Below are 27076 nucleotides of genomic sequence, written 5' to 3'. Positions count from 1 at the left end.
GTTAGCGGAGCGCTATGATAGGCTTGTGAGAATAGAGCGAAGTGATTGGTTAAGCTGGGGAGTGACGCGCCCGATCAATTATTGAGAGGAGAGAGAATAGTTACATGGAAATAGTAAATGAATGAGTAAAGACGGTCTTCCTGGTTGAACTTGAACTTCATTTAGTCTCAGATCACTTCCACATGTTCTCCATCAGCTTCGTATGGCACCTTGGACATAACACAAGAAGAACATCCTTTTTTTGTTTTTGAAAGACAAACCTTTATTAATGATCCAAACATTTCATTTGATCACACATCCCATCAGTAAAGTCTGTTCAATGATTTCATGATCAGTTTCACTTTCTCCACACCATGAATGTGTTTCATCTCAGCTATTTCAAACAGAATCAGACATGATTTCCTTATTGATTATTATCATGATAAGTTATGTTCTATAAAACATCAGAGTGCCCAATTTCTATTTGGATAACAACAACAACAACAACAACAACAACAACAACAACAACAACAACAAAAATTAGTATGCAAAACAATAACAATGTATTTCCCAAGCAAAGACTCTCAGCTATTTACAGGAGAATAATAAATGATGTCCTTATTGATTATGATCATGACAGTAAGTAATATCATTTTAAATGAAATAAGTGAAATAACCATCTGGGAACTCATGTGTTATTTAATTTGGGCAACAATAACATTTAATCTGTCAGAATAATACATGTGATTATAAATGTCTCTATTGTTTTAGAACCAGAATAAAATGTGTACAATAAAAGAAGCTCTGCTGCTTTCTCTCTGAAGACTCGTGCACTACAAGAGAAACAACAACAAGAATCAAAAGAAATATCCAACACATATTTAGAGGAAAGTTTACAAATCAGTTCAGGTGAACAAGGATCCTCCTGAGCAGCCTCCATGGCTACAAAGACACAGGAAGGAGCCGGAAGAAAGTCCAACATCTACAGAACAACTCGTGAGAAGATGTTGAAGCCCCGCCCATAATGTTTGATTGACAGCTGATCTGTGCAGTGAAGACATGAACACTCAGCTCTGATGGACACACGGTGAGTTTAAGAAGTAGAAGAGTTCCTCCAATGACTTCAGGCTATTTGAGTTTACAAAACTCAGCTGTGTCTCCATCACCATAATAAAGCCAAACTCCAGCATGTAGCGGCTGAGTGAATGTGGTCTGGACTCTGTGGAGGAGAGTCATGGTTTCAGAGACGCTGTAGTAAGACAGAACACCTGCTCTGTGATCCAGGTACACTCCTACTGTGGAGGACAGAGGACCTGAGACGGGAGTGTTGATACTGTTGTAACAAAATGAATATCTGTTTTGGTCACAATCTAAGGACCAAGATTTGTCATTGTATCCAAATACACTTCCCCTCCCTGCTGCTCTGCTGATATTCTTGTATGCGACTGCTACAAAAACTCCTCTCCCTCTCCACTCCACCTCCCAGTAACAACGTCCAGTCAGACTCTCTCTACTCAGGATCTGAGAACATCCAGTGAATCTGTCTGGATGACTAGAATGAGACTGATGTTGTTTCGTGACTGTTGCTTTTCTGCTCCCCTCAGATAATACCAGCTGTGTGCCTGCTGTGTTTGGATCCAGAGTGATCTCCTGTGAATATGTTAAGAACCCAGCTCTGGTGGTGGGCTCTGCTGCTGGCAGTAAAACATCCACTTCAGTCGGTGAGACGTTTGTCCATTCCTCTCTCAGGACGTCCTGTAGTTTGTCTCTGACTGCTGACAGGGCCGCCGTCACCTCCTCAAAGTATCTCAGAGGACGGATGTTGATGCTGGAGGAGTGTGTAGCTTCACTGAGGGCTGGCAGTGAGGAGGGGTAGCTGAGCAGAAAGTGGTTGTGGTCCTCTGTGTGAGACAGCAGCTTCAGCTCAGCGTCTCTCCTCTTCAGCTCAGAGATCTCCTGCTCCAGCTTCTCCTGGAGCTCTCTGACTCCACTCACTTCTCTCTCCTGCTGGGATCTGAGCTGCTGCTTCACATCAGAGCTTCTTTTCTCCATGAGACGGATCAGCTCAGTGAACATCTTCTCACTGTCCTCCACTGCTTTATCAGCAGAGCCATTGACGGCCTCCACCTCCTGCTGAAGCAGCTTCACCTCCTTCTCTCTGTCCTGGATTCTCTGCTGGATGTTTAGTCGACTCCCCTCCAGCTCTCTCTGCCTCTCAGTCCTCTCTGCTGCAGCAGACACCGTGTCGTGGCCTTTGTGTTCGTCCACAGAGCAGAGATAACAGATACTCTGCTGATCAGTGCGGCAGAACAGCTTCATCACCTCGTCGTGACGAGAGCAGATGTTCTCCTGGAGCTTCTTGGAGGGCTCCACCAGCTTGTGTTTCTTAAAGACAGGTGATTCATAATGAGGCTGGAGGTGTTGGTCACAGTAAGAGGCCAGACACACGAGGCAGGACTTACAGGCTCTCAGTTTCCTCCCAGTGCAGAAATCACAGGCTACATCTCCAGCTCCAGCATAGCAGAGATCAGCAGGAGCAGGTGGGGGTCCAGTCTTCTTCAGCTCCTCCACTAAAGCTGCTAACATGGTGCTTCTCAGCAGGACAGGCCTCGGTGTGAAGCTCTGCCTGCACTGAGGGCAGCTGTGGATCTCCTTCTCATCCTCTCCGTCCCAAAAGCCTTTAATACACTTCATGCAGTAGCTGTGTCCACAGGTAGTGGTTACCGGATCCTTCAGTAGATCCAGACAGATGGAACAAGATAACATTTCCCGGTCCAGCTGAACTCCTTTCTGCGCCATTTCACCTCTCAGTAGCAGCGAGTGTGTGAGTTTCACTTCCTGAGAGCTGAAACTATGTGACAGGTTATCTGAACAGCATGTGTGTGTGGGCGGTGAATGTGGCCTATCAGCTCTTGTGCTTTACCCACGTGTTGGTTACACCCCTCCTCCTCAGTGTAGATCTGAAGGGGAGGAACCAGGAAGTGGAGCTGGCTCTGTCTGAGAGCAGGAAGAAGAGGGAGGGCTCATCAAACTCTGAGTCATTCCAGGAGGAAGAGCAGCGCTCAGACTCTGACCTACACAGAGCCTCGGTTACAACCTCCTCCTCATTTGAAAAGAGCTTTTAGTTGTAAAATAAGTTGGTAAACTTACAAAATCTGAAGGGGGTTAAATACGTGTTTCCTCCAGTGTAAATGTATAGCCTCAATGTCCTGAAATAGCTGATTGATTTAATAGTTGAATGTACAGTCAGTCGTTTTTTTACTGTAAGTACTAGTAGTATGTGTGTGTGTGTGTGTGTGTGTGTGTGTGTGTGTGTGTGTGTGTGTGTGTGTGTGTGTGTGTGTGTGTGTGTGTGTGTGTGTGTGTGTGTGTGTGTGTGTGTGTGTGTGTGTGTGTGAGAGACGCGAGATATACGGCTGATACTTGACGATCTGGCGGAGAAAGGTTGTGGAGCCTCCGTTGATATTCCGTTGTAAATGGCTTGATGGAAAGCAGGTGTGTAGTCGGGGAGGGTGCACAGCTGATTGCAGCAGGTGAGTGGAGGTTGAGCCGGGAGCCAGGAGTGACAGCCACCACGCACACACAAACAACACAGACAGGGGGAAACAAACAAACACAAAGGAGACGGCTGGAGCAGTACAGCCACCACAGCGTTACCTAATGCAACTCCACACTATGTCTTACGGTGCCGTGTACCGGAGGGGAGAGAGAGAGAGAGCAGGGAAGGGGGGGGGGGGAGAGAAGTAATACGGTTTCCTGATAAAGCTGTGGAGAGTACGTGCTGCAGGGAGGTGGATGCACAACGCACCCAGGAACGAATGCTAGCTCCGGTCCTTTTTACTGTGGACTCGATGTCCTGACAGGCTGGTATTTGTGCAACCTGCACAAACACAATACTGCACCATGATTACAAATGGTGAAATACAATGTAAAACTACCAGCTCCTTAAAACACAACCGCTCTACTCAACGCAACTCTACTATACCCGCAGTCAGAGAGCGGAGATGTGTCCCCTGTGTGATGTAATATGACGCGTTTGACGTATGACCTTAAAAAAAAGCCGTTTTTAAGAGCAGAGCTCAAAATTGCTCCTTTCCCTCTGAATTCCTGCCCTTATGTCTCGTAAAACATATCAAATCCTGCATTCACTTTTTTAATTGTAATTTTCAAGCAAGTTTAAGCATAAATGTAGAAAAAATTAAAACCTGCAAGATGCTCTTTAAGGAAAAAGGCAACACCAGGAACATATCTCCATAGCAACAAGACATTTTCTCTGTTGGTTTTAGAGAGTTAGCATATTGAAACGCCCGATCCGTGATTCCTTTTTAATCTGGAAGGTAAGAGTTCTGTTATTTTCTATGAAGTCTGAGCGCTTTGATTACAGCGAGGTTTCTGAGGGCTGGGTAAGATGTTTACACTATGTAACACTTGCACTTCTATTGGCTAGCGCTCCAACACAGTTCTACGTGATAGGTTAAGGGGCGGGACATCTCTCAGTGGTTGACCAATCACAACAGAGCCTAACCTGCCTGAAACTGAGAGACTCCTGACATTCTAGTTATCTTTTAACGCTGCCAGCTATATTTGTTTATCTGTAAGTAACGTGTTTTGTGAAACATGTCACAGTAGAGGCACAAGATACAACTAGGAAATTCATTTCCTGCTTAAAATGCGTGCAAATGCTGTAAGCTGCGCACATTTGTTGCTGAATTTAGCTGAAAATGCAGAAAAAGCTGAATATTGTAATAGTTGAATGGTGACTGTCGCTGCTTTTAGCTACAAACTGCTGAACTTAGCAGAGAAATGCAGAAAAGTGAAATGATTTAAATCAAAATTGTTACAGCTCAAATGCACTGACTTTGTTGAAAGCTTGAAAGTGAAATGTTAAACTGGAAGAGTAGGACAAATAGTGATGAAGCTTAATATTTCAAAGAAAAGTTGAAAATGTATAAACAACTACAGTAAATGTGTATTAGAGCAACCCTCCTGTCGGTATCTCTGAGACTCTCAGTCTGACAGGAGAGAGTTCTCCCTCCACCTTGTTGTTGAAAAAGCTCCTTATATCCGTTAGCGTAGCTAGCACCAGATGCTAACCACAACGATCTCCGGTACAGGTGCGCGCGCGCTCTCTCTCTCGCGCGTGCACGCACACAAAATGGCTCGCTCGTGCCTGCCACACACACACACACACACACACACACACACACACACACACACACACACACACACACACACAACCTGTACTTTAGCATATTATTTTCGAATATGACCTTTTTCAAATTATGAATTTTACATTAAAAAAAATACCTACATTTCTTGGGGGTGCTATGGCTATCCTGGGGGGTGCTTCAGCATCTGGTCAAAAGGCTACTGAATTCTTTACACTCATGTCCAATCCCATTCCAGTGTTGGAATATAAACTAAGTATATTATGCAAGTCCTGTCAAAGCGTCTTTGAGTTTCATGAAAAGCGCTATAAAAGTCCCATGTATTATTATTATTATTACTGTACCAATGAATAAAGGAATATTTCCATTTTATGCTACTTTATAATTCGAAACATTTTGGAGGCCGATATTGTACTTTTTACTTGCTAACATAATTTACTAAGGTAATTTGATTTTACTTCACATTTATTTGCAGAACTTAAAGTGGACATTTTATACTGCTTTTCAGGTGGGAGTGTGTGGGAGAGAAACTATAGATTGTAGCCTTTGCAGACCATTGACATGCACTAAAACCTATATAACACACTACAGGAAAGGGAAAAACCCGTAAAAACTAAATAAAGCCTCTTAAATGTTTGGAAAATTAGGTTGTTTTTTGCATCAGTCCAAAATAAACACCCTCACTGACCGTCAAAGATACCTTTTCAAAAGAAAGATTTACAAACAGCTGCATTTCAAATGGTGCTTTTATTGCAATGTGTTGCATTCCCACATTCATGGATGTTATAGATTTGTTAGTCAAAGCATCATTTCCTCAAGGTTGGCATCCTCACCTTGGAAAAAAAAAAGAAAAAGCAGAGGGATCAAATGCACGAGGTGTTTGTGTTTTGAGTGTAGTAGAGAAGTGTGTGTGTAAACTTGAGCAGCTACGAACATATGGATAAACAAAACCTCCCAATTTGATTAGACTTCCAGTCGATGCAAATAATAAAAAGTGTTTTTGTTTGTGTGTCCGCCCGCAGGACTCTCACTGCCCGCAGGACTGGACCCGGCCTGAGACTGATTGTCTACAACATTCAAAAAGAAAAAGGTAGATGTCTTTATATTCACGTTACACACCTGAACAGAGGGGTCGGGGGGGAATAAAAGAGACAGAGAGAGAAAGAGAAAATATAACATGCATAAGATTCTCCCAGATGAACATTGTCACTCATATTGTCTTGTAATAGCTGCTCCGATGCCTCTTTTGAAAACAAACTTTACATGAGTGTAATATATAAACAAACGGACGGAAATGAGTAAAATGTATAATATATATTTATATTAATTTGTACAAGGGAGAAAGTGGAACCTTGGTCATTTTCCTCACAAATTATCCAGAGGAAGCATCACCTACTGTAACCCCCAGAAATGAACACAACTTGGTGAGTTAATAATAATAAAGTCTTACAATACTAACTTGATGCTGTTCACACAGAGAAGAGATTAGCTTTGTAACACCTGCACCAGGAGTGAGTGGGAGTTAAAGGACTGCAGAGAGAGGTGCACAAATACCAGTTTGGACCAATCACAGGAGAGGATTTCTTCAGATTTTCAGGAAAACAAAGGAAATGTATTCTACGTTTCGCTTGGATATCATGATATTTTTGAGCAAATATCTCAATAAAGACAATATGACGGGTTAACTATGGGTGCTTTTACAATTATTTAACCAATGACCATCAGAAAGTGGATTTATTGAGTAGATGGGAAAAGGCGAAATATTTTTAAAAATAGAACCATGTTTTAAATTCAGAATGTGTTCGATGAAAACGAGCCTTTTGGCTAATTTGAGTACTTTTAAATGTTTTGAATATGTTGATTAATGTACACTGTCCCTTGTTTTAAATAAATCAATTACATTCAATTTGCAAGGAAAACCCATGAATTTTGCCATATTACAATATCCAAAACTTGATCTAATCTTGCCAAGCCTTAACCCCTTTATTTTTGGAATATATATTATCAAACTTCGTTTTTTTAGCTATGATATCCGGCTCACACCTCAATAGAACTACTGTGATGGTATTCTAAGGTTAACTATGCCTTCACACGATGATTACATAATGAAGATTTTTGATGAGTGATCATCAGTAATGTGGATTTCATGATAATTAAAGCGAACATCTCATGCGTCAAATTTCCTAGTTTGTTTTTTAGCTTTCAACTTCACAAATCCTGCAGAATGCATTGGTCACATTCTGGTATTTTCTGCACATAGAGAACCAGAGGATACAAGCAGCACAAACATGTCAGTGCACGGCTGTAGCTAAGTGTCACACAACCAGGATTAAAAAAAAAAAAGTGTCCACCTTGGTTTAAGGAAAAACACGTTTGAAGCCGAGTGAAAGCCGAGCGGCGGCGGCGGCTAACGAGCTAACTGTTGCTAAAAACAGGAATGTTCTGAGAGTTCAAGCGGCAGTTTTTTTTTTTACAGTTTGCAGAGAGGAAGAGGAGAAAAGAGGGTGTCACCTGAAGAAGATTGGCATAGTATTTATACTGAGGATCAGACAAAGAGAGGCGTTACGAAGAAGGTGTACCATTTTGAAGCCGTTCGGATAATGGGTATCCTTACAGTCGAGTTCTTCGTGAAGAACCTGAGCTACTCGTTTAATTTTTACATTCAGGGGACTTTTTATTTCTATGTCTGATTGCATGATGGCCTTTTCACTTCCAAGTAAATCTGATATATATATAAAGTGCAAAATTAGATTGTATTTGCAAATATTTCCTGGAATAATTTGATTAATCTACGTGTGTAAAAAAGTCAGTTTATTATACAGTTTCTTTTTTTTACAAAGGTGAAAAAAGGTTTTAAAAAAAACACTGGTTAACAAGGTTACTATTGTTAAACAGCAAAGGAGAAATCTCCACTGCAGAAAGTATATACACGAGGCACCTTAGTTTGGTATAAAGGATTCAGGACATGGAGAAAAGAGAGTCAACTAAAGACGGGGGCTTTTTATCATTCATCTCTACAAATACTCTGCCTATGAAATCAATGACTTAGTGTTGCTCCAGTGTTACATCTACATCGTTAGGAAATGCTTGTTTCAGTAAGGTGCATAGCAATTCAATTCCTGTAAACGGAAATAACACTTCAGGCACAAAAAAAGACCTCATTGGCGGAAAAAGGAGGCGTCTCCAGAGGACAGATTGGGCGTTGAGAATAAGCGAGGAACATGCAGCCGTGTGTGGGACAAAGAGAAAGGGAAAAAGCCGCTACATAACGTCCAGTGATGGCGAGGTTTGCATATGATATCCATCAAAACATCTCCAAGCTTTGGTCGTGTACTAATGCGAAGAAAGGCTTCGAGAAATGACGAGAAGAACCCACAGTTTTTACACGACGACCAGGCAATGCTTCTCCGTGAAACCAAGGCTCCACTCTCCCAGATCTGCTAAAAACTTTTGACAGAGAAAATTAAATATGGCCTTTTTTTGTTTTGTTTTTTTAAATTAACCCGTAAAAAAAAAAAAAAGAAAAAAAGCCAGTCCACGCTGCTTCTCTCTCTCTCAGTAAAATCACATTCAGCAGTCGCTAGAAACCATTCTCTGGCAAACGTTTTGTGTTGTTTTAAAATCTGAAACACCCGCTGTGCAGGGTCTAAAGAGTGGAAAGAAGAACAGAATCAAAGCAGGACATCTTCCACCTTTCCATCTTAGAGAACACCAGATATACAGTGTGAATCACTTACACTCACACACTCACTGATAGTCATATAACATACACATCATCAGAAAAAAAAAAAAAAAAAAGTAGAAAACATAAATCATGACGAGGCGAGTAGTTTTTTTTCTCTTACCACAAACTCGGAGCACTACTTTTTTGTTTGATTCTGAACAAATACATATTCACATTTCTCTGTTATATACATTATGTTAACATCTTGAACGTTATAAAAGAGCCTTGTACCTGTTGCTGTAGTGAGAAAAAAAAAAAATGGAGGGACTGCTGTTTTCTTTTCCATACAAATAAACAAACAAACAAACATTGGTTGTATTTGGCATGTTTTTCATAAGCTGCTGTTTGTAGAGGAATGCCTATTCCACGCAGGAGTGACAGGAAGGATGGAGGTTATCAATACTGTGTGTGTGAAACAAGAGGAGGCAGACACTGGCAGAATCCTTCCCATACAAAACAAATACATTCTTCCACTTTGTGCAGCTTCTGTCTCTTCTGAGTTTGTACATCGACCAAACAGTGGCGCGCAGGACTGTCCGGCTGCTGAGTTCACACTGTGAGAGACACCGTCAGGGGTTGCTTAAGAAGCTTTCTTTACCAAGTGCTGCGTATAATAAGTGCAACATGGGAACACATCGAAGTGCAGGCATAAAAATAAATTAAAATGTGTTTGAAAAAAATACAGGATTTAACATTTTTGCCCCCCGGTTCGCACCCTAAAATGTTTCATTGCTTTTAAAATAAACAAGGGGAAGTACAAGTGCATATCATCAGAGAACGAATTAAACTGCTGCAGGTCGATCTTAATAAAACCTTTTATGACATTATCTACTGATGCTGATCTCAGGTGAGCTGTATCTAAGTTTTGTATTGTGAGGTTTATTTTGGCTTTTAAAAATGGCATCAGCTACTGTTTCCAGAATTTCCTGTGTTCCTAATGCTTTCCTCTTTTATATAAGAGTTCAAATTGAATATGTTTCGTACTGCTGGTCGATTAAAAGCGTCTAAATGGACTTGGACAAGCAACGTCTCAGTTTGGAGGGAGACGGACAGTTTCATCTGAGACATATTTAATCTAATCTCATGAGAGCTGGAAATCACGCTTTATTTGGTGTTGACCAATATCGGCTGTTTCCAGATTTTCCTGTGAGGACTTGATGCTTGACTTCTTCTATATACGATTTTAAATTGAATATGTTTTAGATATGGTCGAACGAAAGTGTGTCGATGCACCCGGGGAACTGTGATGGACCGTTTCTCGTCATTTTACAGACATAACAGTTGATTAAATGAATTGTTATTGGCACCCTAAACCTCAGAACACATATTTGTCCTCCTTAGAAGTGCTTGGTAGCCTTGTTGAATACAAGTATGCTACATTGCCAAAGAGTAAAGCAGAAACATCTGATCAAACAAAACTCACAGTGTGAACTCATGGCAAAAAGGAAAGAATATCAGACTCTCTGATAAAAAAAAAAAAACCCAATAATAATGAGGTAATAAAAAGGTGCACTACTGATGGTTTCTAATAAATATACACAAAGAAAAATAGAAAAATAAAATCTCAGAAAGTCTCTGTAAATCATGTGTTTCTGCAGACTTGTTAGAGAAACACTTTAAAAGGTGTGAGCCCTCTGTTGGGACACAGCTGAGCACAAAGTGGTTTTCTCACATCGTACGACATCGGAGGAGTGTGTGTGGAATGTCGACCTTTTGCATACTATCCCTCTTTTATCTGTTGCATACGTTGAAGTATCTCAGTACACAGGAGAGCCCTATTCCACTGAAGGGAGCATCAGACTGCAATGAGAGTGAGGAGTTAGGTAGTTGCATTTTTTTCTTTTTTTACAGAAACGTCCCAAAATGTTGAATGTGAGGTCTGCGCTGTGTGCAAAAGAAAAAAAGAACCCTCTCCACAGAATCCACTACTGTCTCTAGGGAACAGACAAACCAAGACCAGGGATGTTGAGGCATTTTTGACCGAAAAAGGGCTTTTGCGGTTGTTTTAAATCACTACATCTCCTCTAATTCAAATGATGTTGTGTTAAAACTACTCAAAAGACAGACTTCAATTTTTAAGAATTGCACACTTCTAATATTTTGGTTTAAAGAGGACATATGCTTCTTTTCAGGTTCATATTTTGTGTCTCTACAGTGACATGTCAACCGCTAAGAGATGTCCCGCCCCTTCTAGTACAATGTGTTTGAGCGCCAGCCAATAGGAGCGTGAGTGTTCAATAGTGATGTCACTATGTTCCTGAAGTAAACTGGAAGGGAACACATTGACACAGGGATTTTAGCCTTTGCAGAACATTTACATACACTAAAACTACAGGATAGGGAACGCCACAAAGTTCATAATATATGGGCCCTTTAATATATCAGACTTTTCTTATTTCTAAAATCCAGATCATTCTGTTATAATTTAGAGGCAACATCTCGGGAAGGTTTGTCCTTTTTTTTCTCAACTTCCTGTCAGTGTGCATTATAATCCGCACATCTTTTCCGATGTTTTCTTTGTCAACAGAGGTCTGTTATCGCTGAGAGAGACAGTGGCCCAATCCCAAACACTGCCTACACACTACCCCTCCGTTTGCGCGGAGGGTCCGCCACATTAAGTGCTGTTCCAAACCAACGAGTGTGGAGGGGGAGTGGGTTATCAAGCCCTCAAACAGCGAGTCTGCGTCTGTGCTGACTTCACGTGTTGCTCCACCGGACCGGACTCAACGCTGTGTGTGTCCGTCAGGAAACAAGCTGTTTTAAGTAGTTCCAGCAAACATCCACTCATAAACTGCGATGTTAACAACCTCATGATAACCTAAACACAATTAAAGATGTTTGGAGTTTTATTTTAGTTATTCATTTGTATTCGTTGTCTAAGAGACGCTGATTTGAAACCTACAGTTACGGCATTTCCTGTTTCTGCCGGTGAGAAGGGAGTTTGCTAGTGTCACTCCACGGAGTTCACTAGGAGGGGTAGTGTGTAGGGGTAGTGTGTAGGGCGTGGTTTGGGATTGGGCCAGTGTCTGACTGAGCAACAGTAGTCAACAGAAAGCTGTGTGTGTGTTTAGCCAGTGGAGTGAAGTCTTCATCAGGGAACCAGAGGTGGAGGGAGAAGAGGGTTGAATCCCAAAAGAATAACAAAACAGGAGAAAATCAAAGTGTTTTTTTGGCGACTCAACCCATCCTGTTTCGATTTGATTTCATGACAGCTTTTAAATGATCCATCACATCTTTGTTAGGAACTTCTATTACTAACGCCTCTACTTAAATGTCATTATATAGGAACAATATCCAAAATGGTTTTTGCTGTGATTACATGTGGCTGCGGCTAGGTACCGTTAGCATCACCAGCAAAAAAACGCATTTTAAGATATTATTATTTCTTTTATACAATGGTTACAAACACATGTACTGTCTGACAAGTTCTCTTGAAAGTATTGTACATACATAAGAATAAAAAAAGAGGAGAAAGCAAAAGAAGATGGCCGTCGACTAGCTCCCTGTTTACCACGAGAGAAAGCAAGAGAAGATGGCCGTCTAGCTAGGGCTGCTCGATTATGGCAAAAATCATAATCTCGATTATTTGGGTGAATAATTGTAATTGCGATTATTAAATGTGATTATTCATTGACTTTGAAAAAAAATTGTGAACAGTATGATTTTAACAGTTCACCCTGAACTTAAAGTATAATTCAACTGAAAAAAAAAATATATATATAAAAAAAAAGTAATAATAATAATACAAAAATAATCGTTTTATTTCGATTACGTTGTTTTCGTAATCGTTGCAAGCCATAGTTGTAATCGCGATTAAAATACAATTAATTGAGCAGCCCTATGTCTAGCTCCCCGTTTACCACGAGAGAAAGCAAAGCAATCAAACCTTCTTTTTTTTGTACTGTGGCGTCTTGTATAGCGCTGAATGTGATGCAGAAGGGAGCTATATATATGAAGGGGAGGGGCTGAGCTTGACCCTGGTGGTGGTGAATGGATAGTTGGGGTCGATCTAAAGGGGAGGGGCTTAGCTTGACCTTGACCCTGGTGGTGGTGAATGGATAGTTGGGGTCGCTCTAAAGGGGAGTGGCTTAGCTTGACCTTGACCCTGGTGGTGGTGAATGGATAGTTGGGGTCGTCTGAAGGGGACTGGCTTAGCTTGAGCCTGGTGGTGGTGAATGGATAGTTGGGGTCGGTCTGAAGGGGAGGGGCTTAGCTTGACCCTGGTGGTGGTGAATGGATAGTTGGGTCGGTCTGAAGGGGAGGGGCTTAGCTTGACCCTGGTGGTGAATGGATGGTTGGGGTCGGTTTGAAGGGGAGGGGCTTAGCTTGACCCTGGTGGTGGTGAATGGATAGTTGGGTCGGTCTGAAGGGGAGGGGCTTAGCTTGACCCTGGTGGTGGTGAATGGATGGTTGGGGTCGGTCTGTAGGGGAGGGGCTTAGCTTGACCCTGGATTCAGAGGGACAGGAGGTGAAAAGGGGTGGAGGAGGGTTGCGTCGAGTCACCCCTGAAATGACAGCTGTCAGAGGGGACAGTAGATTTAAAAGGGTTAGCGGAGCGCTATGATAGGCTTGTGAGAATAGAGCGAAGTGATTGGTTAAGCTGGGGAGTGACGCCCCCGATCAATTATTGAGAGGAGAGAGAGTAGTTACATGGAAATAGTAAATGAATGAGTAAAGACGGTCTTCCTTGTTGAACTTGAACTCCATTTCGTCTCAGATCACTTCCACATGTTCTCCATCAGCTTCGTATGGCACCTTGGACATAACACAAGAAGAACATCCTTTTTTTGTTTTTGAAAGACAAACCTTTATTAATGATCCAAACATTTCATTTGATCACACATCCCATCAGTAAAGTCTGTTCAATGATTTCATGATCAGTTTCACTTTCTCCACACCATGAATGTGTTTCATCTCAGCTATTTCAAACAGAATCAGACATGATTTCCTTATTGATTATTATCATGATAAGTTATGTTCTATAAAATATCAGAGCACACAATTTCTATTTGGAAAACAACAACAACAACAATAAAAACAAAAATAATTAGTCTGCAAAACAATAACAATGTATTTCCCAAGCAAAGACTCTCAGCTATTTACAGGAGAATAATAAATGATGTCCTTATTGATTATGATCATGACAGTAAGTAATATCATTTTAAATGAAATAAGTGAAATAACCATCCGGGAACTCATGTGTTATTTAATTTGAGCAACAATAACATTTAATCTGTCAAAATAATACATGTGATTATAAATGTCTCTATTGTTTTAGAACCAGAATAAAATGTGTACAATAAAAGAAGCTCTGCTGCTTTCTCTCTGAAGACTCGTGCACTACAAGAGAAACAACAACAAGAATCAAAAGAAATATCCAACACATATTTAGAGCAAAGTTTACAAATCAGTTCAGGTGAACAAGGATCCTCCTGAGCAGCCTCCATGGCTACACAGACACAGGAAGGAGCCGGAAGAAAGTCCAACATCTACAGAACAACTCGTGAGAAGATGTTGAAGCCCCGCCCATCATGTTTGATTGACAGCTGATCTCTGCATTGAAGACATGGACACTCAGCTCTGATGGACTCACGGTGAGTTTAAGAAGTAGAAGAGTTCCTCCAATGACTTCAGGCTATTTGAGTTTACAGAACTCAGCTGTGTCTCCATCACCATAATAAAGCCAAACTCCAGCATGTAGCGGCTGAGTGAATGTGGTCTGCACTCTGTGGAGGAGAGTCATGGTTTCAGAGACGCTGTAGAAGGACAGAATACCTGCTCTGTGATCCAGGTACACTCCTACTCTGGAGGACAGAGGACCTGAGACGGGAGTGCTGATACTGTTGTAACGAAATGAATAACTGTTTTGGTCACAAATTAAGGACCAAGATTTGTCATTGAGTCCAAATAAACTTCCCCACTGTGCTGCTCTGCTGATATTATTGTATGCGACTGCAACATCAACTCCTCTCCCTCTCCACTCCACCTCCCAGTAACAACGTCCAGTCAGACTCTCTCTACTCAGGACCTGAGGACAACCAGTGAATCTGTCTGGATGACTAGAATAAGACTGTTGTTGTCCCATGAGTGTTGCTTTTCTGCTCCCCTCAGATAATACCAGCTGTGTGTGTGCTGTGTTTGGATCCAGAGTGATCTCCTGTGAATATGTTAAGAACCCAGCTCTGGTGGTGGGCTCTGCTGCTGACAGAAAAACCTCCACTTCAGTCGGTGAGACGTTTGTCCATTCCTCTCTCAGGACGTCCTGTAGTTTGTCTCTGACTGCTGACAGGGCCGCCGTCACGTCCTCAAAGTAGCTCAGAGGACGGATGTTGATGCTGGAGGAGTGTGTAGCTTCACTGAGGGCTGGCAGTGAGGAGGGGTAGCTGAGCAGAAAGTGGTTGTGGTCCTCTGTGTGAGACAGCAGCTTCAGCTCAGCGTCTCTCCTCTTCAGCTCAGAGATCTCCTGCTCCAGCTTCTCCTGGAGCTCTCTGACTCCACTCACTTCTCTCTCCTGCTGGGATCTGAGCTGCTGCTTCACATCAGAGCTTCTTTTCTCCATGAGACGGATCAGCTCAGTGAACATCTTCTCACTGTCCTCCACTGCTTTCTCAGCAGAGCCATTGACGGCCTCCACCTCCTGCTGAAGCAGCTTCACCTCCTTCTCTCCGTCCTGGATTCTCTGCTGGATGTTTAGTCGACTCCCCTCCAGCTCTCTCTGCCTCTCAGTCCTCTCTGCTGCAGCAGACACCGTGTCGTGGCCTTTGTGTTCGTCCACAGAGCAGAGATAACAGATACTCTGCTGATCAGTGCGGCAGAACAGCTTCATCACCTCGTCGTGACGAGAGCAGATGTTCTCCTGGAGCTTCTTGGAGGGCTCCACCAGCTTGTGTTTCTTAAAGACAGGTAATTCATAATGAGGCTGGAGGTGTTGGTCACAGTAAGAGGCCAGACACACGAGGCAGGACTTACAGGCTCTCAGTTTCCTCCCAGTACAGACATCACAGGCCACATCTCCAGCTCCAGCATAGCAGAGATCAGCAGGAGCAGGTGGGGGTCCAGTCTTCTTCAGCTCCTCCACTAAAGCTGCTAACATGGTGTTCTTCAGCAGGACAGGCCTCGGTGTGAAGCTCTGCCTGCACTGAGGGCAGCTGTGGATCTCCTTCTCATCCTCTCCGTCCCAGAAGCCTTTAATACACTTCATGCAGTAGCTGTGTCCACAGGTAGTGGTTACCGGATCCTTCAGTAGATCCAGACAGATGGAACAAGATAACATTTCCCGGTCCAGCTGAACTCCTTTCTGCGCCATTTCACCTCTCAGTAGCAGCGAGTGTGTGAGTTTCACTTCCTGAGAACTGAAACTATGTGACAGGTTATCTGAACAGCATGTGTGTGTGGGCGGTGAATGTGGCCTATCAGCTCTTGTGCTTTATCCACATGTTGGTTACACCCCTCCTCCTCAGTGTGGATCTGAAGGGGAGGAACCAGGAAGTACAGAGTGGAGCTGGCTCTGTCTGAGAGCAGGAAGAAGAGCGAGGGCTTATCAAACTCTGAGTCATTCCAGGAGGAAGAGCAGCGCTCAGACTCTGACCTACACAGAGCCTCGGTTACAACCTCCTCCTCATTTGAAAAGAGCTTTTAGTTGTAAAATAAGTTGGTAAACTTACAAAATCTGAAGGGGGTTAAATACGTGCTTCCTCCAGTGTAAATGTATAGCCTCAATGTCCTGAAATAGCTGATTGATTTAATAGTTGAATGTACAGTCAGTCGTTTTTTACTGTAAGTACTAGTAGTATTGTGTGTGTGTGTGTGTGTGTGTGTGTGTGTGTGTGTGTGTGTGTGTGTGTGTGTGTGTGTGTGTGTGTGTGTGGGGGGGTATGTGTGTGTATGTGTGTGTGTGTGTGTTTGTGTGTGGGGGGGGGTGTATGTGTGTGTGTGTGTGTGTGTGTGTGCGTGTGTTTGTGTGTGTGTGGGGGGGTATGTGTGTGTATGTGTGTGTGTGTGTGTGTGTTTGTGTGTTGGGGGGGTTGTATGTGTGTGTGTGTGTGTGTGGGGGGTGGGGTATGTGTGCGTGTGTGTGTGTGTGTGTGTGTGTGTGTGTGTATGTGTGCGTGTGTGTGGGGTATGCGTGTGTGTGTGTGTGTGTGTGTGTGTGTGTGTGTGTGTGTGTGTGTGTGTGTGTGTGTGTGTGTGTGTGTGTGTGTGTGTGTGTGTGTGTGTGTGTGTGTGTGTGTGTGTTTGTGTGCCTTATCCTGTGCATTCGCACTAAATATGAACCTGAAAACTACACGTCCTCTTTAATTGACACCAAAATGATGATTTTTGGTTGAAATCTTCTTTTAAATCTTTTCTTTTTACCCTCCAACAGATGTGTCTCAATGGAGAAGAAGAAACCTCAGATTCCTTAGAGTCCATCGAGGTGAGTTCCTCCGAGGAGACGTCCCCCGCTGTGTCCCCTTCCCAGGACCCCATCACAGAGACACCCCATCCTATAACGTGATGCAGGAAACCTCACCTCCTTCCTCACTCCCATCCTCACCTCCTCATCTCCTTCCCTCCTCTCCTATCAGAGGACCCTCAGACCTCCTCCCTGAAGACCCAGCAAACATAGCTCTGTTTATGGACGTTTCTCCGAGCGCTGACCTCCTGAACGCCCTTCCACATGTGGACGCCTCTGCCTCCCCCTCTCCAGAGTTTCCTCACCCTTTCTCCACGGCAGCCCCCACCCTAAAGATCCCTCTAACCACCGCCCTCACCGGGGTCCTTGTTTGCGTCATGTTCCAGTTTTGCAACATTTTGCAGTTTCTTTGATTTATTGTAAAATGAATCTGAACTTTTTGATCTGTTATGATGATAAACTGAAGCCATTTCTAAATTAACCCAATTAAGTGAGTTTGAAATCGTCCTGCTTAGTTTATCAGGAAATTATGAAGAGGAACAAATTAAATCATTTGAAAATGATATCTATGTAGGTGCTGACGCTGTTGGCGGTTCTAGTTTTAACAGAAATTTAAATTAAATATGTGTCATGGCAAATGCCATGTATGATTTTCTTACCTGGAATTCTGCCTTTTTGAACAGACTTTTTGAGTCCTAGCTACATTGTCTGCAGTTCTGGGGTTAATATGAATCTAATATGATTGTCATCGGTCTAAATTAGATTTCAAATGATTAACTGTGTATGTAATGAAGATCATAGTGTGGGTGGAATCCATTTTCATAACCACTGTCTTTTAACTGATTTAAATGCGGAAACTGGATTTATTCATCAGAATTTAGTATGACTTGACTTGACTTGACTTGACTTGACTTGACTCTCACCACAGTGACTTGGGACTTGCTTGATACTTGTAGGTCACGACTTGAGACTTGCTCATGACTTGCACATGTAGGACTTACTCCCACCTCTGGAAGATAGTATAAGAAATGTGCAGAATACGACAGTTTAATGGTGGAGGTATACACAAATATTGATAGATGTCTTGTAATGCACTGTTGAGGAACCTGCGACCCAAGTTTTTCATCTCCGACCTTGTCAGGTATTGAACATTCAATAAATAAAGAACACAGAATTATTAAATATAAAACACAGAATTTGTGTGATTATACTAAATGATTTACAAATAAACACCACTGCATATTTACAACTGTTACACATGCTGCTGTAACGCAAATGTTTCCAACTTGGGATCAATAAAGTATATCTTATCTTAAGACGATCGACGGACGGCTACTGCCATATTTGCACAATTTGGCGGGGTGGACCCGTTCAAATCCAGTTTTGGACAGTCTGCCGTGGTTCCATCCCATTTCAAAGTGTTGTTCGACGCTCGGCGTAACCTTCGGCACACACTCAAACATCCAATCACAGAGCTTGAGGACTATCACAGGGTTTATCAAGCGAAGCGGAGAGAATACTTACTTCCGGGTGTAAAATTCTCTAAAGCAACTGAACTGCTCCGACCCTCGGTCCTGACGGACTCTAACTTGTGTTTATTCATCAACCAAATAAAGAAACATAAGGATAATTATGTGTTATTTTAGCTTTGTTCGTTCTTCTCGCGTCCAGGAGAGAAGATTTAAAAAGGGAGACTAATGGAGTCTCTGAGAAGGTTCAAATGGGTACTTTAATTAAAAAAGGCGCGGTAATGTTACAAGCAGCATATTGTTCAGTGAGAAGGAGAGAAAAGCTCCCTCTCATCGTGTCGGCCGGGCAGAAGAGTCTCTCCACACATTCGCCTTTCCCAATTGCTGGCTGTTCGCTCCTCCTCTCTGGGGGCTGTGGTGACGTAGGATCATGGACGTGGAGATGCGATGAAGATGAAGATGAAGAGCGTAGGATGCGTTAAACAGAGGATTTCGACATTTTACATTCATTGCTTACTTCCACATGCCTTTTCTCCTCCTTATCTCTTTCATAACTTTATGTAATACATGTTAACGCTGTAATTCAATACTTTAAAAACACTGGAAATACTTTACGACAGTTATCATTTACGGTAGTCCTGGATGTTGTCATATGCTACTCACGTCTGTAAACAAAACTTATGAAAATAAACTGTACCTTCATTTTAATATTCAGCAATAATAATATCTCGACGTCTATAGTTGTAGTGTTAAAATCAGTAGGTTTCGGTGTGCATCACTCCATGTCATTTCACTTCGAAATTCACCTCTATAGGGAAAGGAATATTAGCCAAATGCTAAATGCTACCCGGAGATGAAGGATTTTCAGAATAAAAGCTTAACAGACATTGTGCGCGAGAACCTCTGGTTTTTCAGAATAAAACAGCATTTAAACTGACGTTATGTTCTAACTAAATTATGCCATAAAACATTGATTTTAATTTCTAACAGTTATTGTTGAGTAAATAACAGTGTGTGGTTTAGAAAAGAATACAAAATTAGAAGGAAAAAACTATGAAACAATATAGATTTCAGTTTTCTGAGCCCCTACTCTCCCCATAACTGACAGCAACAAAAGTCCTACATTATTCGATTCAAATAAAGAAGTAAAAACAATAAGTGTGGCTTGATATTGAGTTAGAAAAAGGTTGATGAACGCTGTGAGAATGGATCTGCGGAGAGCATTTCACCGCGATCCCAACACGTCTGTTACCAACGTTCAGGGAGCCCTGCCCGTTGAAAACTGACTCTCAAGGGGTACCCTGTCCGTAATAGAGTGACGGGGAGAGGCCCTGACCGACCGTCAACATGTGACGGGTTGGGAGTGAGAACGTGTTAACACCATGGATGTTGACACAGTAGTAAAACAAGATCTTCATAAAATTCTGTATTTTTATGGGTATTTGTATTAATTAATACAAGTTAATTATTGATTAAGGAAAAAGGCAACACCAGGAACATATCTCCATAGCAACAAGACATTTTCTCTGTTGGTTTTAGAGAGTTAGCACATTGAAACACCCGATCAGTGATTCCTTTTTAATCTGGAACGTAAGAGTTCTGTTATTTTCTATGAAGTCTGAGCGCTTTGATTACAGCGAGGTTTCTGAGGGCTGGGTAAGATGTTTACACTATGTAACACTTGCACTTCTATTGTATATCTTATATCCGGTACAGGTGCGCGCGCTCTCTCTCGCGCGTGGACGCACACAAAATGGCTCGCTCGTGCGTGACCCCCCCCCCCCCCCCCCCACACACACACACACACACACACACACACACACACACACACACACACACACACACACACACACACACACACACACACACACACACACACACACAGGCTACCTGTACTGTAGCATATTATTTTCGAATCAGACCTTTTTCAAATTATGAATTTCACATAAAAAAAATACCTACATTTATTGGGGGTGCTATGGCTATCCTGGGGGGTTTCTTCAGCATCTGGTAAAAAGGCTACTGAATTATTTACACTCATGTCCAATCCCATTCCAGTGTTGGAATATAAACTAAGTATATTTATGCAAGTACTGTCAAAGCGTCTTTGAGTTTCATGAAAAGCGCTATAAAAGTCCCATGTATTATTATTATTATTACTGTACCAATGAATAAATGAATATTTCCATTTTATGCTACTTTATAATTCGAAACATTTTGGAGGCCGATATTGTACTTTTTACTTGCTAACATAATTTACTAAGGTCATTTGATTTTACTTCACATTTATTTGCAGAACTTAAAGTGGACATTTTATACTGCTTTTCAGGGGGGAGTGTGTGGGAGAGAAACTATAGATTGTAGCCTTTGCAGACCATTGACATGCACTAAAACCTATATAACACACTACAGGAAAGGGAAAAACCCGTAAAAACTAAATAAAGCCTCTTAAATGTTTGGAAAATTAGGTTGTTTTTTGCATCAGTCCAAAATAAACACCCTCACTGACCGTCAAAGATACCTTTTCAAAAGACAGATTTCCAAACAGCTGCATTTCAAATGGTGCTTTTATTGCAATGTGTTGCATTCCCACATTCATGGATGTTATAGATTTGTTAGTCAAAGCATCATTTCCTCAAGGTTGGCATCCTCACCTTGGAAAAAAAAAAGAAAAAGCAGAGGGATCAAATGCACGAGGTGTTTGTGTTTTGAGTGTAGTAGAGAAGTGTGTGTGTAAACTTGAGCAGCTACGAACATATGGATAAACAAAACCTCCCAATTTGATTAGACTTCCAGTCGATGCAAATAATAAAAAGTGTTTTTGTTTGTGTGTCCGCCCGCAGGACTCTCACTGCCCGCAGGACTGGACCCGGCCTGAGACTGATTGTCTACAACATTCAAAAAGAAAAAGGTAGATGTCTTTATATTCACGTTACACACCTGAACAGAGGGGTCGGGGGGGAATAAAAGAGACAGAGAGAGAGAAAGAGAAAATATAACATGCATAAGATTCTCCCAGATGAACATTGTCACTCATATTGTCTTGTAATAGCTGCTCCGATGCCTCTTTTGAAAACAAACTTTACATGAGTGTAATATATAAACAAACGGACGGAAATGAGTAAAATGTATAATATATATTTATATTAATTTGTACAAGGGAGAAAGTGGAACCTTGGTCATTTTCCTCACAAATTATCCAGAGGAAGCATCACCTACTGTAACCCCCAGAAATGAACACAACTTGGTGAGTTAATAATAATAAAGTCTTACAATACTAACTTGATGCTGTTCACACAGAGAAGAGATTAGCTTTGTAACACCTGCACCAGGAATGAGTGGGAGTTAAAGGACTGCAGAGAGAGGTGCACAAATACCAGTTTGGACCAATCACAGGAGAGGATTTCTTCAGATTTTCAGGAAAACAAAGGAAATGTATTCTACGTTTCGCTTGGATATCATGATATTTTTGAGCAAATATCTCAATAAAGACAATATGACGGGTTAACTATGGGTGCTTTTACAATTATTTAACCAATGACCATCAGAAAGTGGATTTATTGAGTAGATGGGAAAAGGCGAAATATTTTAAAAAATAGAACCATGTTTTAAATTCAGAATGTGTTCGATGAAAACGAGCCTTTTGGCTAATTTGAGTACTTTTAAATGTTTTGAATATGTTGATTAATGTACACTGTCCCTTGTTTTAAATAAATCAATTACATTCAATTTGCAAGGGAAACCCATGAATTTTGCCATATTACAATATCCAAAACTGGATCTAATCTTGCCACGCCTTAACCCCTTTATTTTTGGAATATATATTATCAAACTTCGTTTTTTAGCTATGATATCCGGCTCACACCTCAATAGAACTACTGTGATGGTATTCTAAGGTTAACTATGCCTTCACACGATGATTACATAATGAAGATGTTTGATGAGTGATCATCAGTAATGTGGATTTCATGATAATTAAAGCGAACATCTCATGCGTCAAATTTCCTAGTTTGTTTTTTAGCTTTCAACTTCACAAATCCTGCAGAATGCATTGGTCACATTCTGGTATTTTCTGCACATAGAGAACCAGAGGATACAAGCAGCACAAACATGTCAGTGCACGGCTGTAGCTAAGTCTCACACAACCAGGATTTAAAAAAAAAAAAGTGTCCACCTTGGTTTAAGGAAAAACACGTTTGAAGCCGAGTGAAAGCCGAGCGGCGGCGGCGGCGGCTAACGAGCTAACTGTTGCTAAAAACAGGAATGTTCGGAGAGTTCAAGCGGCAGGTTTTTTTTTTTACAGTTTGCAGAGAGGAAGAGGAGAAAAGAGGGTGTCACCTGAAGAAGATTGGCATAGTATTTATACTGAGGATCAGACAAAGAGAGGCGTTACGAAGAAGGTGTACCATTTTGAAGCCGTTCGGATAATGGGTATCCTTACAGTCGAGTTCTTCGTGAAGAACCTGAGCTACTCGTTTAATTTTTACATTCAGGGGACTTTTTATTTCTATGTCTGATTGCATGATGGCCTTTTCACTTCCAAGTAAGTCTGATATATATATAAAGTGCAAAATTAGATTGTATTTGCAAATATTTCCTGGAATAATTTGATTAATCTACGTGTGTAAAAAAGTCAGTTTATTATACAGTTTCTTTTTTTTACAAAGGTGAAAAAAGGTTTTAAAAAAACCACTGGTTAACAAGGTTACTATTGTTAAACAGCAAAGGAGAAATCTCCACTGCAGAAAGTATATACACGAGGCACCTTAGTTTGGTATAAAGGATTCAGGACATGGAGAAAAGAGAGTCAACTAAAGACGGGGGCTTTTTATCATTCATCTCTACAAATACTCTGCCTATGAAATCAATGACTTAGTGTTGCTCCAGTGTTACATCTACATCGTTAGGAAATGCTTGTTTCAGTAAGGTGCATAGCAATTCAATTCCTGTAAACGGAAATAACACTTCAGGCACAAAAAAAGACCTCATTGGCGGAAAAAGGAGGCGTCTCCAGAGGACAGATTGGGCGTTGAGAATAAGCGAGGAACATGCAGCCGTGTGTGGGACAAAGAGAAAGGGAAAAAGCCGCTACATAACGTCCAGTGATGGCGAGGTTTGCATATGATATCCATCAAAACATCTCCAAGCTTTGGTCGTGTACTAATGCGAAGAAAGGCTTCGAGAAATGACGAGAAGAACCCACAGTTTTTACACGACGACCAGGCAATGCTTCTCCATGAAACCAAGGCTCCACTCTCCCAGATCTGCTAAAAACTTTTGACAGAGAAAATTAAATATGGCCTTTTTTTGTTTTGTTTTTTTAAATTAACCCGTAAAAAAAAAAAAAAAAAAAAAGCCAGTCCACGCTGCTTCTCTCTCTCTCAGTAAAATCACATTCAGCAGTCGCTAGAAACCATTCTCTGGCAAACGTTTTGTGTTGTTTTAAAATCTGAAACACCCGCTGTGCAGGGTCTAAAGAGTGGAAAGAAGAACAGAATCAAAGCAGGACATCTTCCACCTTTCCATCTTAGAGAACACCAGATATACAGTGTGAATCACTTACACTCACACACTCACTGATAGTCATATAACATACACATCATCAGAAAAAAAAAAAAAAAAGTAGAAAACATAAATCATGACGAGGCGAGTAGTTTTTTTTCTCTTACCACAAACTCGGAGCACTACTTTTTTGTTTGATTCTGAACCAATACATATTCACATTTCTCTGTTATATACATTATGTTAACATCTTGAACGTTATAAAAGAGCCTTGTACCTGTTGCTGTAGTGAGAAAAAAAAAAATGGAGGGACTGCTGTTTTTTTTTTCCATACAAATAAACAAACAAACAAACATTGGTTGTATTTGGCATGTTTTTCATAAGCTGCTGTTTGTAGAGGAATGCCTATTCCACGCAGGAGTGACAGGAAGGATGGAGGTTATCAATACTGTGTGTGTGAAACAAGAGGAGGCAGACACTGGCAGAATCCTTCCCATACAAAACAAATACATTCTTCCACTTTGTGCAGCTTCTGTCTCTTCTGAGTTTGTACATCGACCAAACAGTGGCGCGCAGGACTGTCCGGCTGCTGAGTTCACACTGTGAGAGACACCGTCAGGGGTTGCTTAAGAAGCTGTCTTTACCAAGTGCTGCGTATAATAAGTGCAACATGGGAACACATCGAAGTGCAGGCATAAAAATAAATAAAAATGTGTTTGAAAAAAATACAGGATTTAACATTTTTGCCCCCCCAGTTCGCACCCTAAAATGTTTCATTGCTTTTAAAATAAACAAGGGGAAGTACAAGTGCATATCATCAGAGACCGAATTAAACTGCTGCAGGTCGATCTTAATAAAACCTTTTTTGACATTATCTACTGATGCTAATCTCAGGTGAGCTGTATCTAAGTTTTGTATTGTGAGGTTTATTTTGGCTTTTAAAAATGGCATCAGCTACTGTTTCCAGAATTTCCTGTGTTCCTAATGCTTTCCTCTTTTATATAAGAGTTCAAATTGAATATGTTTCGTACTGCTGGTCGATTAAAAGCGTCTAAATGGACTTGGACAAGCAACGTCTCAGTTTGGAGGGAGACGGACAGTTTCATCTGAGACATATTTAATCTAATCTCATGAGAGCTGGAAATCACGCTTTATTTGGTCTTGACCAATATCGGCTGTTTCCAGATTTTCCTGTGAGGACTTGATGCTTGACTTCTTCTATATACGATTTTAAATTTAATATGTTTTAGATATGGTCGAACGAAAGTGTGTCGATGCACCCGGGGAACTGTGATGGACCGTTTCCCGTCATTTTACAGACATAACAGTTAATTAAATGAATTGTTATTGGCACCCTAAACCTCAGAATACATATTTGTCCTCCTTAGAAGTGCTTGGTAGCCTTGTTGAATACAAGTATGCAACATTGCCAAAGAGTAAAGCAGAAACATCTGATCAAACAAAACTCACAGTGTGAACTCACGGCAAAAAGGAAAGAATATCAGACTCTCTGATAAAAAAAAAAAAACCCAATAATAATGAGGTAATAAAAAGGTGCACTACTGATGGTTTCTAATAAATATACACAAAGAAAAATAGAAAAATAAAATCTCAGAAAGTCTCTGTAAATCATGTGTTTCTGCAGACTTGTTAGAGAAACACTTTAAAAAGGTGTGAGCCCTCTGTTGGGACACAGCTGAGCACAAAGTGGTTTTCTCACATCGTACGACATCGGAGGAGTGTGTGTGGAATGTCGACCTTTTGCATACTATCCCTCTTTTATCTGTTGCATACGTTGAAGTATCTCAGTACACAGGAGAGCCCTATTTCCACTGAAGGGAGCATCAGACTGCAATGAGAGTGAGGAGTTAGGTAGTTGCATTTTTTCTTTTTTTACAGAAACATCCCAAAATCTTGAATGTGAGGTCTGCGCTGTGTGCAAAAGAAAAAAAAAACCTTCTCCACAGAATCCACTACTGTCTCTAGGGAACAGACAAACCAAGACCAGGGATGTTGAGGCATTTTTGACCGAAAAAGGGCTTTTGCGGTTGTTTTAAATCACTAAATCTCCTCTAATTCAAATGATGTTGTGTTAAAACTACTCAAAAGACAGAATTCAATTTTTAAGAATTGCACACTTCTAATATTTTGGTTTAAAGAGGACATATGCTTCTTTTCAGGTTCATATTTTGTGTCTCTACAGTGACATGTCAACCGCTAAGAGATGTCCCGCCCCTTCTAGTACAATGTGTTTGAGCGCCAGCCAATAGGAGCGTGAGTGTTCAATAGTGATGTCACTATGTTCCTGAAGTAAACTGGAAGGGAACACATTGACACAGGGATTTTAGCCTTTGCAGAACATTTACATACACTAAAACTACAGGATAGGGAACGCCACAAAGTTCATAATATATGGGCCCTTTAATATATCAGACTTTTCTTATTTCTAATATCCAGATCATTCTGTTATAATTTAGAGGCAACATCTCGGGAAGGTTTGTCCTTTTTCTTCTCAACTTCCTGTCAGTGTGCATTATAATCCGCACATCTTTTCCGATGTTTTCTTTGTCAACAGAGGTCTGTTATCGCTGAGAGAGACAGTGGCCCAATCCCAAAGCACGCCCTACACACTACCCCTCCGTTTGCGCGGAGGGTCCGCCACATTAAGTGCTTTTCCAAACCAACGAGTGTGGAGGGGGAGTGGGTTATCAAACCCTCAAACAGCGAGTTTGCGTCTGTGCTGACTTCACGTGTTGCTCCACCTGACCGGACTCAACGCTGTATGTGTCCGTCAGGAAACAAGCTGTTTACAAGTAGTTCCAGCAAACATCCACTCATA

At 41.4% G+C, this 27076-nt stretch overlaps 2 protein-coding genes and 1 long non-coding RNA gene across 3 annotated transcripts; all 3 read right to left on the bottom strand.

Moving 5' to 3' along the window:
- Window positions 1–242: 242 nt before the first annotated feature.
- On the bottom strand, window positions 243–2928 carry LOC307014732 (tripartite motif-containing protein 16-like). Its single transcript, XM_079642842.1, has one exon. It carries the CDS (start codon window positions 2776–2778, stop codon window positions 1108–1110), a length of 1671 nt encoding a protein of 556 aa, XP_079498968.1. The 5' UTR covers window positions 2779–2928; the 3' UTR covers window positions 243–1107.
- Window positions 2929–5875: 2947 nt separating this feature from the next.
- On the bottom strand, window positions 5876–24475 carry LOC307014738. The gene is made up of 2 exons (XR_013801307.1): window positions 22910–24475; window positions 5876–7498 (listed from the first exon to the last, which is right to left on the bottom strand). It is a non-coding gene; the product is annotated as an uncharacterized lncRNA (long non-coding RNA).
- LOC307014729 (E3 ubiquitin/ISG15 ligase TRIM25-like) lies at window positions 13930–16646 on the bottom strand. The gene has a single exon (XM_079642839.1). The coding sequence runs from the start codon at window positions 16175–16177 to the stop codon at window positions 14507–14509; it is 1671 nt and encodes a 556-aa protein (XP_079498965.1). The 5' UTR covers window positions 16178–16646; the 3' UTR covers window positions 13930–14506.
- Window positions 24476–27076: the final 2601 nt, after the last annotated feature.

The sequence above is a fragment of the Notothenia rossii genome (assembly GCF_949606895.1).
Source record: "Notothenia rossii genome assembly, chromosome: 8".
NCBI lineage: Eukaryota > Metazoa > Chordata > Actinopteri > Perciformes > Nototheniidae > Notothenia > Notothenia rossii.
The sequence above is the reverse complement of the archived record's forward strand: the minus strand, read 5'-3'. Positions and strand labels throughout refer to the sequence as shown.